General features: G+C 43.4%; 1 protein-coding gene across 5 annotated transcripts in view; it reads right to left on the reverse strand.

Annotated features, from left to right (window-relative positions):
- TPRG1 (tumor protein p63 regulated 1) overlaps window positions 1-20,132 on the reverse strand; it is a 164,634-nt gene that overhangs the window by 126,960 nt on the left and 17,542 nt on the right. Inside the window, exons 2-5 of one of the 5 annotated variants that reach the window (XM_042233265.2) lie at window positions 18,356-18,465; window positions 17,603-17,757; window positions 481-579; window positions 134-367 (exon numbers count right to left, since the gene is read on the reverse strand). In XM_042233265.2, the coding sequence (XP_042089199.1) occupies window positions 134-358 (225 nt within the window). In that variant the 5' untranslated portion in view covers window positions 359-367; window positions 481-579; window positions 17,603-17,757; window positions 18,356-18,465. The remainder of the gene's footprint in view (window positions 1-133; window positions 368-480; window positions 580-17,602; window positions 17,758-18,355; window positions 18,466-20,132) is intronic. The other 4 variants (XM_042233267.2, XM_042233274.2, XM_042233258.2 and 1 more) reach the window with 4 other exon arrangements.

Raw genomic sequence — 20,132 nt, forward strand, 5'->3', positions numbered from 1 at the left:
CAGTTATTGTAGCTATTACATGAGATAAGAAATGTGAAAACTGTTGATAAAATGTGGTATATGGAAGAATATTAGGATTTTAAAGAGAAGTCTTATGCAGTATTTAAGAACACTAATGGTTTTATGATTTTACCCGAGTGACAAAGTACTTCCGTGAGAGATAAGGCTTGTGATAGGGATTCGGGTAGAGAGCTGATTCAACGACACTTGGCAGCCTTGAAATCTGCTTTGGCGCTGGGACCTGTGTTTCTGGCTCCCTCTCCTCAATGGACAGCTGATCCGTCTCAGAAGGTTGGTCATCTTCCTCTCGCTTCAGAGACACAGGCTGGAATCCCTCAAAGCTCCCAATTCTTGACATTTCTCTAGCCTAAAACAAAGAAACAAAATTCTCAGGGGGAAAAAAAAAAAGTCACCTGTGTCTTAACTATGGCCCAAAAGCCCATGATGAAAAACCAAAGCTCCTGAAACTGACAAACCCACCTCACGTTAGCTGAACAGATGCACTGACGGATGGAGTTCAGTAACAGAGACTCTGTGAACATCAGGGGACATTTACCAGGGGACAGCAGCAGAGACTTTCTGGACAGAAAAAAAGAAGCTACAAGTAGTTTCATTTTCCCCATATTTAATTCCATGGAACAGGAAGGTAAACAAGGAAAGAAAAATATGAAATTATTATCACTAGACAATTTCTCTTCAAGTTTTTGAGGTGTTTTTTCTTGAAAGTCTACTAGCCTGTGAGCTTATTTAGTAGTTAAAAGCAATGATAATGCACTTGCTTATGTACTTCTTACTAATAGGGCACAGAAGCACTCAGAACTGAGTGCTTTCTTGTAACTGAAAAATTGCAATTCTAAAAATGTATCCTCAAGGACATATTGTACAACACAGCGAATATGACCAATATTTTATAATAGCTATAAATGAAATTTAATCTTTAAAAATTGTGAATCACTACATTGTACATCTGCTACATACAACACTGTACATCAACTATATTTCAAAAGGAAAATTTTTAAGTAAAAAATAAATTGAAAAATAAAAATGTATCCTAAAGAAATAATCTAGACATGCCAAAAGATGTAAAAATATAGAAGGTCCTGCATTACAACATTGTGTCTAATAGAAAAGAAAAAAACATAACTTCAAGTCTAACAGCAAAACATTCTATGTAATAGCAACATTAGACACTCACACAACATTGTGTCTAATACTACAGATATATATAGTGAAACTAAGTATCCATCAGCAGATAATTGGCTAAGACAAGAGTTATAGTGCACAAATACAATTTGGTCTTCAGAAATGTGAGAATATATTCTTACTACAGAATGATGTCCAAAATGTAATGCTAATGGAAAAAAATAAGTTATAAAATATTATGAAAATGTTATTCAAATTTGTTGCAATAATTTAGAAAGAAGGAAGGAAGGGAGGGTGGGTGGGAATGAGGGAGGCAGGAAGGAAGGGAATAAGACATAATACCTGAACTTGCGTACATATATACATGTATGGTAGGACAGAGGTTAGGAAAAAAATCTAAAAAGAAGTAAAATAAAATATGAACAATGATCATCTCTGAAAATCTAGTGGTTACCAGTGGGGAGAGGGGAAGGGGAAAGGACCTGATAAGGTAAGGAATTAGGAGGTGTTGACTACTATACATGGGCTTCTCTGGGAGCTCAGTTGGTAAAGAATCTACCTGCAATGCAGGAGACCCGGTTCAATATCTGATGTGGGAAGATATGCTGAAGAAGGGATAAGCTACCCACTTCAGTATTCTTGGGCTTCCTTTGTGGCTCAGCTGGTAAAGAATCCACCTGCAGTGCAGGAGACCTGGGTTCAATCCCTGAGTTGGGAAGATCTCCTGGAGAAAGGAAAGGATGCCCATTCCAGTACTCTGGCCTGGAGAATTCCATGGACTGTATAGCCCAAGGGGTCACAAAGAATTGGACAAGACTGAGTGACTTTCACTTTCAACTACTATGTATGAAATAAAGAAGCTATGAGGACATATTGTACAGCACAGGAAATATGGCTGATATTTTATAACTATAACTGGGGTAACCTTTAAAAGTTGTGGATCACTATGTTGTTTACCTGAAACGTATATAGCATTGTATATCAAGTAGACCTCAACTTAAAAAAGACAATGATTGTCTCTGAATGATAGAGTTACTGCTACTGCTTCTGCTGATAGAGTTACAGGTGATTTTTATTTTCTGTTTTCATAAGTCTCTGGATGCTTACAATGACTACCTCTGACTTAACATAAACAGAAACACAGTAGATTCACTAATATTTTGTACATTAAAAGAAGTATCACAAAGCAAAACAAAATAGAAGCTACATGCTAGCCTAGCAAAAGGTCTCCTTAACCAAGTGACCTTTCTCAAGCTGAGGCCACATAGTTACGGCTGCTGTGCACACATGCCCAGTGCTACAACGGAGGAAGTTCTCATGCCCAGCGTCACCATGGGACTGGGAATGCCATCTTTGTCTTAGGGCTCCTTCCCACAAATTCCATTTCCTTCCTCTTTGTGAATCAACAGAAAGTGAGACGCAGCGCCTGCCAGGAGCCAGCACGGGAGATCCCACCCATGACAAGGTCATGCGGAGAGGCCTGATGTCAAGGCGAGTCAGGTCTCAAGGGGTCCTCTGTCTGAGCATCTACCCCAAACCCAAAATCTGTCTGTTTACTGTCTGCTATACTATACTCTTCTGACATAACAGGGGGCTATCCCCGAAAGAGTTAATTCAGAGCTCCAGTTGACAGTCTCCTGCGTATAAAAAGAATGTCTCGGTTTAAACCCCTTTGATGGCTTTCTAACTTATCTGACTGGTCTTTACAACTTGTGGATTGTTTACAGGCCCGAACTGTGAGAGGCATGAAGCTCAAAACATCTTAAAGATATAGAGCCTTTTAGAGCTAAGAATTCAGAGAGGCAATGGCACCCCACTCCAATACTCTTGCCTGGAAAATCCCATGGACAGAGGCGCCTGGTAGGCTGCAGTCCATGGGGTGGCTGAGGGTTGGACGCGACTGAGCGATTTCACTATCACTTTTCACTTTCATGTATTGGAGAAGGAAATGGCAATCCACTCCAGCATTCTTGCCTGGAGAATCCCAGGGATGGGGAAGCCTGGTGGGCTGCCGTCTATGGGGTTGCACAGAGTTGGACACAACTGAAGTGCCTTAGCAGTAACAGCAGAGCTAAGAATTAGTTTGGTGAAGGGTTCCATTGTTGACTTAATGTTTGCTGCCAGGCCTCCATATCCTTTATCTTTTAGGCACCTGGAAGGATATTAATCAATGTAATTGGGATGCAGAAATAGGAATATAGTAGTTTTGATGTTAGCAATAGTAGACATTTGAGTTAATGAACTTTCTCTTTGTTATAAATCACTGTACTCCACTTCTTGTTATAAACTGTTGTGTCCTTGCTATGTAAGAATGTAACTTTTTTTTAGTGCTTTCTGAGAGTGGCACCAGACTTTGGGACGATCAACACTATTACCCTTATCAGAAAAGGGCTGTAAAATGTTAATTAGCATTCTGGCCGGAAGATGATGTAAATCATCTAAGACTTATGTATACAACTAGGTATGCAGAGAAAAAGCCTGGTCTCGATAAGAGTCAGGGCTGTTGACACTGTATAATTTTGTATTATCCATTGATCTCTATGTACAATCAAAAAGTGAAAAAAGCTTTTCAAACAATAAAGGATGGACCAGTTTCTCAGACCAGCTTCTCGAACTGGTTTCTTGGAAATCTGGCTCCCCCCATGGCGAGTCTCTCTCTCTGTCTCTCTTTCTCTGTCTCCCTCTCTCTCCTTTTCAGGCTGAATTCGCATCTGGGGCGTGGAGACTCTCTGAGGCTACTTACTTGCCCTGGCATCTAAGATCCACGTGAGAGGGAGCCCAGGGCGGGGCACCCTCCGCTATTCAAGTGGGCACTGGTGGCCTAACTGTAGATGGTGCAAGTTCCTTCTCTGGAACTTTATTAGCTTTCTGCGTAAACCAAGTTATTCAGCCTCTTTTCTCCACTGAATTCTCCTACTATACTATTTCTTCCTAATCTCTTTTACATTTCTAAATAAATAAATTTTTCCTCGCCTACTCCATCTCTCCTTCGAATTACCCTGGATCCACCAGGGCTGGACCCCAGCAAGCGCCTACCCACAGCAAATTACATTATTGAAACTGGGAATAATTAAAGTAGTCAAGGGGGGTAAAATAGTACTAGCATATAATTTATTGCTTAACCCTGGATCATGGAAAAAGCAAGAGAGTTCAAGAAAAAAACATCTATTTCTGCTTTATTGGCTATGCCAAAGCCTTTGACTGTGTGGATCACAATAAACTGTGGAAAATTCTGAAAGAGATAGGAATACCAGACCATCTGACCTGCCTCTTGAGAAACCTATATGCAGGTCAGGAAGCAACAGTTAGAACTGGACATGGAACAACAGACTGGTTCCAAATAGGAAAAGGAATACGTCAAGGCTGTATATTGTCACCCTGCTTATTTAACTTCTATGCAGAGTACATCATGAGAAACGCTGGGCTGGAAGAAGCACAAGCTGGAATCAAGATTTCCAGGAGAAATATCAATAACCTCAGATATGCAGATGACACCACCCTTATGGCAGAAAGTGAAGAGGAACTAAAGAGCTTCTTGATGAAAGTGAAAGAGGAGAGTGAAAAAGTTGGCTTGAAGCTCAACATTCAGAAAACAAAGATCATGGCATCTGGTCTCATCACTTCATGGGAAATAGATGGGGAAACAGTAGAAACAGTGTCAGACTTTCTTTTTTTGGGCTCCCAAATCACTGCAGATGGTGACTGCAGCCATGAAATTAAAAGATTATTACTCCTTGGAAGGAAAGTTATGATCAACCTAGATAGCATATTCAAAAGCAGAGACATTACTTTGCCAACAAAGGTCCATCTAGTCAAGGCTATGGTTTTTCCACTGGTCGTGTATGGATGTGAGAGTTGGATTGTGAAGAAAGCTGAGCACCAAAGAATTGATGCTTTTGAAGTGTGGTGTTGGAGAAGACTCTTGAGAGTCTCTTGGACTGCAAGGAGATCCAACCATTCCATTCTGAAGGAGATCAGCCCTGGGATTCCTTTAGAAGGACTGATGCTAAAGCTGAAACTCCAGTACTTTGGCCACCTCATGCGAAGAGTTGACTCACTGGAAAAGACTCTGATGCTGGGAGGGATTGGGGGCAGGAGGAGAAGGGGATGACAGAGGATGAGATGGCTGGATGGCATCACTGACTGGAGAGACATGAGTCTGAGTGAACTCCAGGAGGTTGTGATGGACAGGGAGGCCTGGTGTGCTGTGATTCATGGGGTCGCAAAGAGTCGGACACAACTGAACAACTCAACTGGACTGAACTGAACCCTGGATACTTCTGAGCATGAAAAAAGTGCTATTAACACTTATGCTAGGATGATAGGTGTAAAGCAGCATTGTCTCAGGAAAATGTGGACATACATAGTCACCCTGAGGGGCTTGAATGGAGGGAACACATGGCTGGTCAGAGACTCACAAGCAAAAAGCCCTCTGCTGATCACATGACAGGTTATTTCCTCTGATTCTCCCAGCAACCCTAGAATGATGGATTGGTTTCCATCTCTCTGAGGATCCCAGAGTTGATGGAATGCCACCCACCCAACCCCCGCCCCAGGCGGTGCTAGTGGTAAAGAACCTGCCTGCCTATGCAGGAGACATAAGAGACTCAGATTCAATCCCTGGGTCGGGAAGATCCCCTGGAGAAGGAAATGGCAACCCACTCCAGTATTCTTGCCTGGAGAATCCCATGGACAGATAAGCCTGGCGGTCCATAGAATCCATAGGGCTGCAGAGAGTCGGACACGATAGAAGCACCTTAGAAAGCATACACGCATCCACACACGCATCCCAGGGCATGCTTGGAGAGGAGAGAAAGCACCTGGACTCCCACTCAGGACTCCCACTCAGGACTCCCAACCACACTCAAGGTCCACAAGCCTGCATGACGCACGCTGTCTCACAACAGGAAGGGCTTCACTGAGTTTCCAGATAAGTTTTTCAAGTTATTGGCCTGTGAGAAATACAAGGACACGCATGGAGAAGCAGGAGGATTTGTGTGTGTGTGTGCGTGTGTGTGTGTGTGTGTGTGTGTGTGCGTGAGAGAGAGAGCAAGCACAGAGGCACTGTAGCCTCCCTGTTAGTTGCATGCTCTATTTTTGCAGGTCTGCCACCTCTTACAGAGGCTTTTGGAAGGAAGTGTGTTTCTAGAGTTCCCTGTAACCTGTGAAGGGAGATTTGTGCCTTTGGGATAGGAAAGCCTGCTTCTGTATTTGCTGCACTGTGTGAACTGGAGCCTAACAACAGACATCTGTGAAAAGCTCCAGTGCCTGGAAAACAGAGGGAGGATTTAATTAGCACCACTTCCTCTCCCTCAGGCTGTCTTCTCTGGAAACACTCGGGGATGAGAAGTTGAAGCACTTAGAGACTGAGCTTTTGAGATCCAGGAAAGAAGGAAACTCTCCTCCGCTCCAGTTAAATTCTGACAGCCGTGAATAGCGGGAACACAGCACAGAGACCTCAGTCCAGGAGTCCAGCTCTGTTTCTGGGGACATATTCGCAAGGACAATGAACTTACCTCCCTTTAACAACTTCCAGGATATAAGAGAAGTGTCATGCATTGAAGCAGCCCCCTCCATGCCACTTGCCCAGACGCTGTTTATTCCCAATTCAATAAGACATTGCATCCTATCTCTGCTTAACCATACTATATACATTGAAATACTAAAAGCTTTGTGCCTGGATAAATTAGGCTGCCTCATATCAGACCCATCCAGAGCCATTTAGAGTTGAAAAGGATTATTGTTCCCTAAGATTGCCTAGTAAATTGATCTTAGCTTGCGGTGCCCAAGAGAGTCAAGGCAGAATAATTTCTTAGGGAAGCAAAGGGTCAAGGTTTAGAAAAGAATTTCATCCATATTTTTTGACCTGATTTTCTCATTTTACGGAATTCATATCAATGGAGGAAACAGACAAAACAGGCTTCATCTTGAAAGCAGGACTCCATCTTGGGCCGGACTGTGGACTTTGAGCTATATGCCCAGTATCTATGGAAACGACATACCAACTGGAAAACCAGACTCTCCGCCTCCTTGGAAGAGCCCCAGGGCTCGTACCTAGACTCTCCTTCACCTAAACAAATACCCTAATTACCTGTGTAACCAAATAGAATCATAAATTCTATTATGCTTATTGGGGTATGACCACAGGCCTATTGATAAATGTCTGCTGTTAACTACCTAGGCTTAAGGCATATGAACCACGGGTTAACTTTTATTGTATCTTTCTTTTCCTTTGTTCAGACTGCTGCTGCTGCTGCTGCTGCTGCTGCTAAGTCGCTTCAGTCATGTCTGGCTCTGTGCGACCCCATAGAGGACAGCCCACCAGGCCCCCCTGTCTCTGGGACTCTCCAGGCAAGAACACTGGAGTGAGTTGCCATTTCCTTCTCCAATGTATGAAAGTGAAAAGTGAAAGTGAAGTCGCTCAGTCATGTCCGACTCTTCACGACACCATGGAATGCAGCATTCCAGGCTCCTCCATCCATGGGATTTTCCAGGCAAGAGTACTGGAGTGAGGTGCCATTGCCTTCTCCGTTGTTCAGACTAGTTTCAGAGAATTTGGGGAGGTGGGTTTGAGCACGTACCCTTAGAGTATATAAGTTTTTCACAAAAACTGGTCAGGGTCCTAGGCTAAGGCCAAGACTCTGCCTTGGGCCCGCCGGTATAATAAACTGCACTCCACTATCTGCATTGTCCTTCTGAGTGAGTTTGTTTCCCGGAACGCATGTCTACAATATAATGACACATCACCAACTCAATGGACATGGGTTCGGGTGGACTCCGGGAGTTGGTGATGGACAGGAAGGCCTGGCATGCTGCAGTTCATGGGGTTGCAAAGAGTCAGACATGACTGAGTGACTAAAAAAAAAAAAAAAAGAAATAAAGAAAGAAAGAAAGGAAGTAAAGCCCTACAATACTAATTGCATGTTCTAGGCAGTAATGAAAAATTGGAAACCCACTAAACACCCAATGGTCAAGGAATTTCCTAGCTACCTAAATGACACTGAGCAGATCCTGAAAATAACAGCCCTTAAAATAATTTGTACAAGCACTACAGCGGCACGGAGTAAAGGATGTATCACTTGGGACAAGAAAAGCAAAGAGATTTTCTGTGGAAATGATTGAATTGTTTTTATGTTGGTAAAGACTAGAGGGAAAATATTTGTATGTATCGAGGTAGAGGGATAATAAGTGAATTTCTGCTTTAAAAAAATTAAATCATGTTAGCACTCCTTTTGTAATAAAATATATGAATAAATCTGTTGGTTCACAAAGTCAGGAGCTTCCTGGGTGAAATCTGAAACTGGCTCCTGTACAGAAAGGGCAAGAAGAGACCAAAGAGAGAAGCAGACCACTCCAAATTGACCAGTGGCAGAATTCATAAGCAAGAGAACTTACCAAGTCTTGTCTTGGGTGGCCACAAGGTACATGAATCTCCACACCTACCTGCTGGAAACTTAAAAGCTTATAGAGAGGCCTTAACTGGTCCAGCCACATCTTCAGTCCAGATGGTCTCAACACCACATTGCTCTCTCAAGGCTACCTCTGGACAAGGGCTCCCACTTTGGGGATGGTGGGTGAAAGGTACATGGAACATTGCAAAGATGTGGTGGAGGGTCCATTGCTCAGTTCACTTACTGGCCAGCTAGTCACCATGCCCTCTGGAGGACCTCCCCCAGCAATGTCAAATAAATACATAAAGAAGTGCCACCCTCCCTTTGGTCAGACAACAAGAATTGTATATTATTTCTCAGCTGCCAGAAATTTCAGAGCTAAATTTAATATCATATTGCAGTAAATAACTTATTTCTGGGTCCTGGTCTACATATGCCTGCCTCCTTCAGTACCTGCTATTGTATCTGAGACTTTTTCTAAGAATATTTCAGAAGCATATAGAGCATAAGTGATAGCTAGAGAATTGTTGCCTAGTCCAGTTCCTTCATTTTGCAAGGTTTGGAACACTGATGTAAAAGACTTGCCCAGGGTCATACAGCTAAATAGATTCAAAACATGAAATCAGACTCCAGGACTCTAGTCCATTGCTACCCATTGTAACATTTTAAAGAGAAGCAGTTATCATACTTACAAACTGATAAACTGAAAATGCTTTTGCCAGCTGTCTACAGCCAGTCAGGCTTGTTTTGCTCTGAGATGGGAGAAACAACTCCCACAAATCAGGCTTCTCCCAGCTTTTCCCCATCAGCAGCCCACAACTAGCCCTGCAAGGTGAAGCTTTCTCCTTTGCCTGGCATCAGACTAACCTATCCATATGCATAGGGGCACAGTGCTTGGGTCCACAAAACTTGTAGGGGCTCAGGAAATGTTTTAATGTATTTTAAAATCATAAGCAGAGACATCACTTTGCTGACAGAGGTACGTATGGTCAAACTTACCGTTTTTCCAATAGTCATTTACATTTGTGACCATCGGACCATAAAGAAGGCTGAGAGCTGAAGAATTAATGCTTTTGAACTGTGGTGTGGGAGAAGACTCTTAAGAGTTCCTTGGACAGCAAGGAGATCAAACCAGTCAATCCTCAAGGAAATCAACCCTGAATATTCATTGGAAGAACTGATGCTAAAGCTGAAGTACCCCAATACTTTGGCCACCTGATGTGAAGAGCCAACTCATTGGAAGAGACCCTCTTGCCGGGAAAGACTGAGGGCAGGAGGAGAAGGGGACGACAGAGGATGAGATGGTTGCATGGCATCACCAACTCGATGGACATGAGTTTGAGCAAACTCCAGGAGATGGTGAAGGACAAGGAAGCCTGGGGTACTGAAGTCCACTGGGTCACAAAAAGTCAGACATGACTGAGCAACTGAACAACAACAAAAATCAGAAGAGAAAAATTAAATTTCATGGTCAAAAAATTGTTTTCATTTTTTCTTGTATCAGAGGAAACAATGAAATTTGTAGGCCACCCCAAATCCATTGCATTTTGGCTAAAAAACAAACTAGATTATGCAAGTCATAAGATGCTGAACTATGTATAGTTATAGAAATGTGTTTTAATAGTGATATTATTATGGTAGAGACATTCAAGAAGGAAAAGTTTTAGGCCCACAGAAGTCATAATGTGGACCTGACTTGACTCTATATCCTACTACTCAGATTTGCTGCTTAATAGTTCATTCTGGGCTCCATACTGGACTGTCAAAGCTAGAAACATCCCCACATTCTAGCACTTTCCAATCTCCTTATGAGACTGTGGGTAATCAGTGGCAAATCCATTTGCCCTGGCTTCACTAATCAAGGTTGTTTAAGATTTGCATGTCCTCTGAACAGCCTGTAGCCTATGTGAAAAGTGGTTTGCTGAGATGTTTTCTAGGAACTTAGAGTCAGTTTTTTCCAGTTCAAGTTGAACTGGATGGGACTGGCTAGGACCACTGACCCTCCAACTGGGCATGTGCAAGTGTCCATCCACTTGGGGACATTTTGATGCCAGATGGCCAAGACTCCACCCTCAGATTTAGGCTAAGTGCCTCCACCGTGAGCATGCCTGTAGTCTAGTTGTACCTAATCTAGTCTAGGTGTGTGTGTGTGTGTGTGTGTGTGTGTGTGTGTGTGTGTGTGTGATCAGTCACTCAGTTGTGTCTGACTCTCTGAGACCCCGTGGACTGTAGCCCACCAGGCTCCTCTGTCCATGGGATTCTCCAGGCCAGAACACTGGAATGGATGGCCATTCCTTTCTCCAGGGGATCTTCCCAGCTGAGGGATGGAGCCTGAGCCTGCCGTACTTCCTGTGTTGCAGGCAGTCTTTACCCTGAGTCAGTAGCCCAGCTGCATGTGCAAAGAATGCCGATTGCTGCACCTTTTTCCAGTCTCCTTTCCCCACGCTTCTCATACTCCCCACATCTCCAACCACCCCACTTCTTTATTCTTCATCACATAAATGCTCAGAGCCCCTTGACTTGGAGAGGCAGAACTGAGTCTGGCTTGGTTGCCTTGTGAATAAACCCTCTCTTTGCTGCAAACCTCAGTACATCAGCATTTTTACTCGCTTCGTGTCATACGAAATGAACCTGGCTCTGTAATACTTATTCTGGAAGATTCTGTTCCACTATCCACTGAAAGATTTCTGTCCTATAGACAAACTGTACAATCTTAAAGTAATTATTTTTGCTTTCTTAAAATCAAAGGGAGATCCAGAATTAATCACCCTCTAATAAATATAGGTTTCCCAAAGAAGTAGATGAATAACCATCCTAAGAACTTATAATCAGCTTGAAAGGAGTCACTGCTTACACTGAGGGGCCACAAAGCCAGCCAGAGGTGAAGAAAGGGGGAGTGTACAGATTTTTCCCCTCTCACAAGAGTTTAATAAAGAACAGTTTGTATGTAACAGAAAGCACCATTTTTTTTTTTGGTTTTATTTATTTATTTGACTGCTCTGGGTCTTCATTGCCATACTCAGGCTTTCTCTGTTTGCTCTGCATGCAGGTTACTCTCTAGTTGCAGGGTGTGGGTGTCTTATTGCTGTGGTTTCTCTTGTTGCCAAACATGGGGTCTAAGGCATGCGGGCTCAACAGTTGTGTCTCACAGGCTTAGTTGCCCCATGGCATATGGAATCTTCCTGGGCAAGGGATTGAACCCATGTCCCCTGCATTGGCAGGCAGATTCTTAATCACTGGTGCCTGGGAAGTCCAAAAAGTATCATATTTCATATTTCTGATCAAGACAGCAGGACTGACATTATACAGATCCTGGTAAAACTCAGGAGTGTTTCATGGTGAACCACTTCCTAAGGTCATGTACCCTCCATTTCCTCAGCACGACTTTTGCTCTTTGTCCATCTAGTTTTCAGAATTCCTTCCTGGCTTCCTGCTCTCTCTGCCACTCTGGAGAACCTGTACAACCAGCCGCTCCCTTGCTCCCTTTACTGTCTGTCTCCTAAGATCTCTATTAAGTCTCTATGGGATTTATTTATTTTTTAATTTATTTTTTAACCCTATGCATCCCTAATGCAAAACTATTTTATTGTGATTTCCACAAAGCTTTTGAAATATGAATAGCTACTTGAGTGTTCCCAAGACCATCCCTCTGGACCCTTGGAAAGATAGATCACATCGTTAGAGAGCACCAATCTATTCTAACCTCCACATTTTGTAAATAAGGAAACTGAGGCCCCAATGGATTTTGTGTCTCCTGAACCCTCAGTTTAGTCAATTTTTTGAAAATTAAAGACAATAAAGAATGAAGTTGTGGCCACCACAAGATTAAAAATATAGTATCTCGAGGAGTACTTGTGGACTAACCAGCAGCTTAGAAAAGTCTATGGTTTATTAATAAGAGCTGCTTCCCACATGCAGGTGAGGTGGTTCTGGGCTGGGGAGGAAGTCCACACTTGAGTTCCTGTGGCTTGGGTTGCATTCAAAGATATCAACTGTGTTTTACTGATGGTGACATTTCTATCCACACAAAGGGGTTAACATTCTCAAGGCACAACCCCAAAATAAAAATCTGCTTTTAATTCTGACATTTCGTAATTTATGTGAATTTATGTGTGCAGCCTTTCCTGAGTCTCTGTGAACAGCCAAGGGATGTGCATTGGATACACAACAACCTCAAAACTCTCCAACAAACCCTCCCCTGTGCCAGTTGAGATAAGAAGATTGTCAAAGAGTCCTTCACAATTTCGCATTTTGTACATTAGTGGTAACATGCCAGTGGGGCTGCTCTGCGTCCTGGGGAAAAGTGGACTTGATGGAGGGTCTCTTGCCTCCCAGCTCCTCCTCTGCCAGGCAGGGCTCTGTGGTCTGTTACTGGAGATTTTACTCAGTGGAGGGTGGGGAGAGGAGAATACAGGACCAGGATAAAGAAACATGGCTCCCCACTCCCTCACTGGTTAGTGATAGTGAAAGTCGTTCAGTTGCATCTGACTCTTTGCCACCCCATGGACTACACAGTCCATGGAATTCTCCAGCCACAATACTGTAGTGAGTAGCCTTTCCCTTCTCCAGGGGATCTTCCCAACCCAGAGATCGAACCCAGGTCTCCTGCGTTGCAGGGGGATTCTTTACCAGCTGAGCCACAAGGCCCTGGGCGATTTCTTCCCCTTCTCTGCATGGCAGTTTCTTCATCTACAAAATGGGGAGCCAGACTTTATGATTGGCAAATGTGCACTCTTGAAAATGACTAACCGATTTCAATCAAAACAAATTTTGTTTATCTGTTTCTGGATTTCTTCTGAAGCTTTCATTTCAGGAGAAAATATATTGAAGTCTGAAAGTTGTTGGACTAAATTATTCCTTCCAGTGCATTCACTCTACAAGATTTCATTTTTCTCCAGTGCCCAGAAGATTCCAGATCTAAGCCTACAAATGTTCCATATGGTTTCCCCTACCCCCTCTTTAGCTGAGCGCATTAGTTCCCTGTGATTCAAATGTGAGGTCAAAGAAGGATTGGGAAGGCAGTCATGAATTTGGGCACCCATTGTGGAGAATCTGGGGTGTTTGGCCTCTGACTTCCTCTAATGAAAGCAGGTATGCACAGTGACAGGAAATACTAGCGACACCCACAGTGGCACATTGGACACTCAATCTGTGCCAGGGCCAGAGATAGCCTCAAAACTTATTCTTGCATTTTAGAAGGAACAAATTTAGAGGTTTTCAGAGCTTCTCACACAAAATATTAATTCTTAAAGATATTTCCTCAAAAATAATATATGGAAAAATTGATTAGGATAAGGATATTGATTAGAGAACTTGGAAACATTAGATTCCTTGAAATTAACTTTGCTCATTTCCATAAACACTCCACCATTCACCTAGTCCAGGTTACAATGATGCTGGCATTCTTAACTTCTGTAGTGTTTGTCATGCTGCTCTGTAATCACCATTTACTCTCCTGTCTTCACTCCTGGGCTGTGAACAAGTCTGGAGCAGAGATTGTGCTACCCTCCTCTTTAGAGACAGCACTTGGCATGGGATGAATGAGTTCTCAGATGGATGAATGGATGCCCTGCTTTTTTCTCTATCAGGTCTGAGACCTGAGGGCAAGTCTTATGTCTGATCCATTGTTATTGGTACATTGTCTTATACATCATCCATGAAAGTGAAAGTGAAGTCACTCAGTCATGTCTGACTCTTTGTGACCCCATGGACTGTAGCCCACCAGGCTCTTCCATCCAAGGGATTCTCCGGGCAAGAATATTGGAGTGGGTTGCCATTTCCTTCTCCAGGGGATCTTCCTGACCCAGGGATTGAACCCAGGTCTTCTGCATTGCAGCCAGATGCTTTACCATCTGAGCCACCAGGGAAGCCTTGTCATCCATGAAGTGAAGTGAAGTGAAGTCGCTCAGTCATGTCTGACTCTTTGTGACCCCATGGACTGTAGCCCACCAGGCTCCTCAGTCCATGGGATTCTCCAGGCGAGAATACTGGGTTGCCATTTCCTTCTCCAGGGGATCTTCCCAACCCAGGGATTGAACCCGGGTCTCCTGCATTTCAGGCAGATGCTTTAACCTCTGAGTGCTCAGTAAATGCTTATGGACTGAGTAATGAAGTTCTTTGTGAGGCACGAATGGAAATGGCTCTGAACACATCCACTTAAAATCAGACACACATCGAAATACATGCCACAGCTCAGAACCTAGTGGAGGTGATGGAAAGAGAAGTGGAAACCTGCAGACCTGATAGAGCCAGAATAGGAGAATGTGTGCAAACACAATGGAAACAGGAGATGGTAGTAACAGGGGTGAGTGGAGAAAGAGTCTGGAGAGGGTAGAAAGTTAGAGCTATGGAGAAAGGTGCCTCGGGGCTATCTGCATCTTAGAGGGTGGGTGAGGACATTCCTGGCAAAGGTTCAAAGGTATGAGATGTGAAGAGGAGGATGTGTTTGAAGGACAGAGGGCTATATGGTGTATGAAACTCAGACGTCAACGGCCCGCCTCCAGCCCCTACCTACTCTGGAACAGCTGGTTGAAGTGAAGTGAGGTCACTCAGTCATGTCTGACTCTTTGCGACCCCATGGACTATAGCCTACCACACTCCTCTGTCCATGGGATTTTCCAGGCAAGTGTACTGGAGTGAGTTGCCATTTCCTTCTGCAGAGGATCTTCCCAACCCAGAAAACGAAGCTGGATCCCCTGCATTGTAGGCAGACACTTTACCATCTGAGCCACCAGGGAAGAGCTGGCTAACACTTGGTTAAAACTATGGGGCCCTCTGACAGTATGGAAGTCTGAAATTCTCCTGATAATCCTCTGTATTCCCTTCTCTCTGCCATCACGCCTCCATCTGTGCTGGAGTAGGTCCCCCACAGTCACGCCAGATGCAGTCTGGGCTCAGTACTGTAAGAATCCACTGGCCTCAAGAACTTCATGAGGTTAACAACTTCTTTAAAGATTTAGAGCCATCATGGAGGGGTGAGTCACTCTGTGTATAGTCCAACTTTGCTCCATTCATCTATTTCTTCTCTCTTATTGGGATAACAATTTTTGCTTTGTGTGTGTGTTTATATTTGAAATATGTATGTATTTTGATACCATATAATCCTGAAATCCCACTTCTTGGCCTATATCCAGAGAAAACTCTAATTCAAAAAGACGCATGCACCCCAATGTGCATTGCAGCACTATTCACAAGAGCCAAGTCACGGAAGAAGCCTAAATGTCCACTGACAGATGAGTGGATAAAGCAGATGCAATATACATATATACAACGGAATACTGCGTGCTGTGTGCTTAGTCTCTCCATCTTGTCTGACTCTTTGTGATCCCATGGACACAGGGAAGAATATTTGAGTGGGTTGCCATGCCCTCCCCTAGGGGATCTTCCCAACCTAGGGATCGAATCCAGGGCTCCCACATTGCAGGCAGATTCTTTACCATCTGAGCCACCAGGGACTGGACCAGTGATGTTGATACAACCTCATATGTGACATAGGTAACCAATAAGGACCTACTATATAGCACAGGGAACTATACTCAATATTTTGTAATAACCTATAAGAGAAAAGAATCTGAAACACACACACACACACACACACACACACACACACACACACACACACACATGCTGGGAGCCAGCACGGGAGATGCCACCCATGACAAGGTCATGCAGAAGAGACCAGACGGGCAAGGTGGATCAGGACTCGAGGGACCCCCTGGACCTGCTCAGCATCTACCCCAAAACCAGAATCTGTCTGTCTTACTGTTTTATGCCTTTCACCAACTCCTCTGACATTAACGGGGGCTATCCCCGACCACCTTTCTCTAAAGGAAATCAGCTTAGAGCTCTAGTTAATAAGTCTCCTGGGCATAATTGGAATGTTTCAATTTAAACCCCTCTGATGGCTTTCTAATTTGCCTGACAGGTTTATCCAGACTCTTACAACCATGCATGTGATTGTTCACAGCCTCCCAACCATGAGAGGCACAGGAAGCACAAAACATTCTAAAAATATAGAGAATTTCAAGGAGTTAAAAATTATTAGAATAGTACTGGTGGAGGATTTCATTGTTGAACCAATGCTTGCTGCTAAGTTTTCATGTTTTTCATTGTGTGCCTGGGAGTGCATTAATTAGTATAGTTGATATATAGAAATATAAGTAGTAGCCTTGGTATTAACAACATTAAACCTTGAGTTAATAAATTCTTTCTTTGTTATAGCCCACTGCACCTTTGCCCTATAGGAATGCAACTTTATCTAGTGCTTTCGGAGAATGGCGCCAGACTTTAGAAAAATCACCTTTAGAGAAAATAAGCTTTTTGGTTGACTAAACTTTATCAGAAAAAAGGGTCATAAAATGTTAACAGGCCTCTTGGCCAGAAGATGATGTAAATCACCTAAGACCTTTGTATATAGAAAGGTATGCAGAAAGAAAGCCTGGTCTCAATAAGGGTCAGGACTGCTGACCCTGCATGACTCTGCATCTTCCATTGTTCTCTGTGTACAACTTAAGGTATAAAAAAGCTCCTTTTGAAAATAAAGTTGCAGGCCTTGCTCACTGAAGCTTGGTCTCCCCATGTCATTCTTTCCTTCTCTCTCTCTCTCTCTCTCTCTCTCTCTCTCTCTCTCTCTCTCTCTCTCTCTCCTTTTCAGGTTGATCTCCTGGAGCGCAGAGGGTCTCTGAGTTCACTTTCCTGCCCGGGTTTCTAAGACCCTCTCGAGAAGGTGCTCTGCACCTTCGCCACATAGAGAGGGCACCTGAGGCCTTCGTGAACAGAGCAAGTCCTGTGCAGGGGCTTTATTCACTTTCCTGTAAACCAAGGAATATCAACCTCTTTTCTTTCTTTCTCTCTTTCTCTCTCTTTCCTGATGCCAACGCCATTCATCCTGAGGGTATCCCTGGATCCTGCTGGAGCTGGACCCCGGTACATACACATATGTATAACTGAATCATTGTGCTATACACCTGAAGCTACAAATGTAGCTCCAACAATACTTCAGTTTAAAAACATGAATGCCTACAATTATGTCATTTATAAATATGCATTTTTTGTTGAAACATACTTACCTATTTTATTCACATACTGAGGTCTCTCAGATTTTCTCCTTTAACATCCCCAAATAAATGGAATTTCCCCACCAAGATGAATTCTGGAGGTAGCTATCAATATAAACCTGTACAAGGGTTTGTGATTCCAGGAACACCTGACTGGATTTATATGTCTGAAAAAGTAGAAGAAAGCCAAGCAATAAGCCAGCATCAAGGACAGTGACTTATCTCAGGTAGGAGCAGAAGTGTCTGATTTGCCTTTGGCCTGACCGTGAGGAGCCTGGGGCAGAGAAGGGATAGAAAAGTGGCGGCCTTGTCCTCCTGAGGAGGAGGATAGGTGCATGAATGCTAAGCCACTTCATTGTGTCTAACTCCTTGGGACTCCATGGACTGTAGCCTGCCAGGCTCCTCTGTCCGTGGACTCTCCAGGCAAGAAAACAGAGTGGTTGCCATGCCTTCTCTTCCAGGGGATCTTCCCAAACCAGGGACTGAATCCAGGTCTCATGTCTCCAGTATTGGCAGGCAGGTTCTTTACCACTAGTGCCACCTGGGAAGCTGAGGAGGAGAATGCTGCTGCTGCTGCTGCTAAGTCGCTTCAGTCGTGTCTGACTGTGTGACCCCATAGATGGCAGCCCACCAGGTTCCCCGTCCCTGGGATTTTCCAGGCAAGAACACTGGAGTGGGTTGCCATTTCCTTCTCCAATGCATGAAAGTGAAAAGTGAAAAGTCAGTAGTGTCCAACTCTTCGCGACCCCATGGACTGCAACCTACCAGGCTCCTCCATCCATGGGATTTTCCAGGCAAGAGTACTGGGGTGGGCTGTCGTCACCTTCTCCAGAGGAGGAGAATAATAAACTTTAAATCACCAGCTTCCCTACTCCCTCAAAAGAAAGAAAAGAGAAGCACTTCAGGAATTAAACAGGTTAAAAATGTACTTTGGGGGTCCTAAAGCACTCAAATAGGTTTTTTTTTTCTCTCTCTCTATACAAGTGAAAAAGAAAGGAGCAGAGCAGCGAAAAGAATTGACCAAGCCCAAATCATTCAGCCTGCAGCAGTTTTTACTTTTTTTCTCTCCAAAGTAATAAGATCCCAGATTTTGAATCTTCTGATTGAGAATGCTTAGAATTCTGGTGACAATACTTAGAAATTCGAGCCAGCCTCTTTCTCAGTTACTGGGACATCTCAGGGGAGTGTATGGGTTATGTCTACCAAGCATTACTACCTATCCAGCACTAATCCTGGTCCAGGGAGGGGCACTAGCCTGCATTCCTCAACCAGGTATTCCTGGCTGGAGCTCTGTTTAAGGAAGTCACCCCAAAGCCTGGGTTTCCTGGTAAGCCAACTGCTCTGCTCATGAACAGATTTCATGAAATTCAAGTAAAGACATTTAACTAAGTGCTGACAACAGTCTCCCCTACCCTCCCTACTACCCAGCCTTTGTTGTTTTAACAGCATTTTTATTATAAACATTTCTATTGAAGTAGGACATGCATTCAAAAACTCATAAGTGTGCAGGTCAATGAAGTATCATCAAAATAAACACACCCATAGAACCATCACATAAGTCAAGAAATACCATATTACCAGCACCCTGGTGGGTGATGGAATCTGAGATCACTGCCAGACAGTTTAAATATCATCTAACTCAACACCCTCATTTTACAAATAAGGAAACAGATGCTCCCATGGGAGCAGGTAAGTGATTCCTCTACAGGTTTGCAGGAGTTCAGATCATGAAGGTCTTGCCTACCATGCTCAGGAGTTAGATTTTATTTAGAGGACAATGGGGTAGGCGGCCAGTGATATGATCCGATTTGTATTTTAGGAATATGAGTCTTCCCTTTGTGAGCTGCATACACTTGAGAGAGCAATACTGAAGAGAAATCAGTTAGTAGACCTTTATTATGATCCCCAAGAGATGAATTAAGGCTGTGGCAAGGAGTGGAACAAAGTAGAAAATTCAGTACCTACTAAGGAATTAAAAACTGTAGGACTAGGTGCCTGATTGGTCAGTATCAAGCAAGAAGAGGTAATCAGGCAGCTTTCTGACCTGGGAGAATGTAGAGCTGTGATTCCCTTCATTGAGGTTGGAATAAAAAGGAGAATCATATTTACGATAGAGGTAAAAGGATAATAAGTTAATCTTCAGACAAGAAGAATTAGAAGTACCTGATGGCTAACAAAGAGGACAGATCTAGGAGACAGTTGTGTAGATAGAACTGGGACTTGGAAGAGGGGTATGACTATAGATATAGATATGGGAGTCATAGATTTACAAATTATGATTAAACAATGAAAGCAAAGGAGATTGCTTATTGAGAGCATTCAGGGTGATTTCTGGTAAGCATCACCATGTTAATCAATATAACAGAATTTATCATACCTTAGAATAGTACCTGTCAACTTGCCTTAACTTTCAGCTTCCTCACTAGCACGCAAAATCCCTTATGATAATGATAAGGTGTTTTGTGTGTGTGTGTGTGGTTTTTTTTTTCCCTCCACTACAGTTACCTTAGCACTGAGTAGAGCACATGGAAAGCATTAGTTA

Source organism: Ovis aries, chromosome 1 (assembly GCF_016772045.2).
Source record: "Ovis aries strain OAR_USU_Benz2616 breed Rambouillet chromosome 1, ARS-UI_Ramb_v3.0, whole genome shotgun sequence".
In the NCBI taxonomy this organism is placed as follows: Eukaryota; Metazoa; Chordata; class Mammalia; order Artiodactyla; family Bovidae; genus Ovis; species Ovis aries.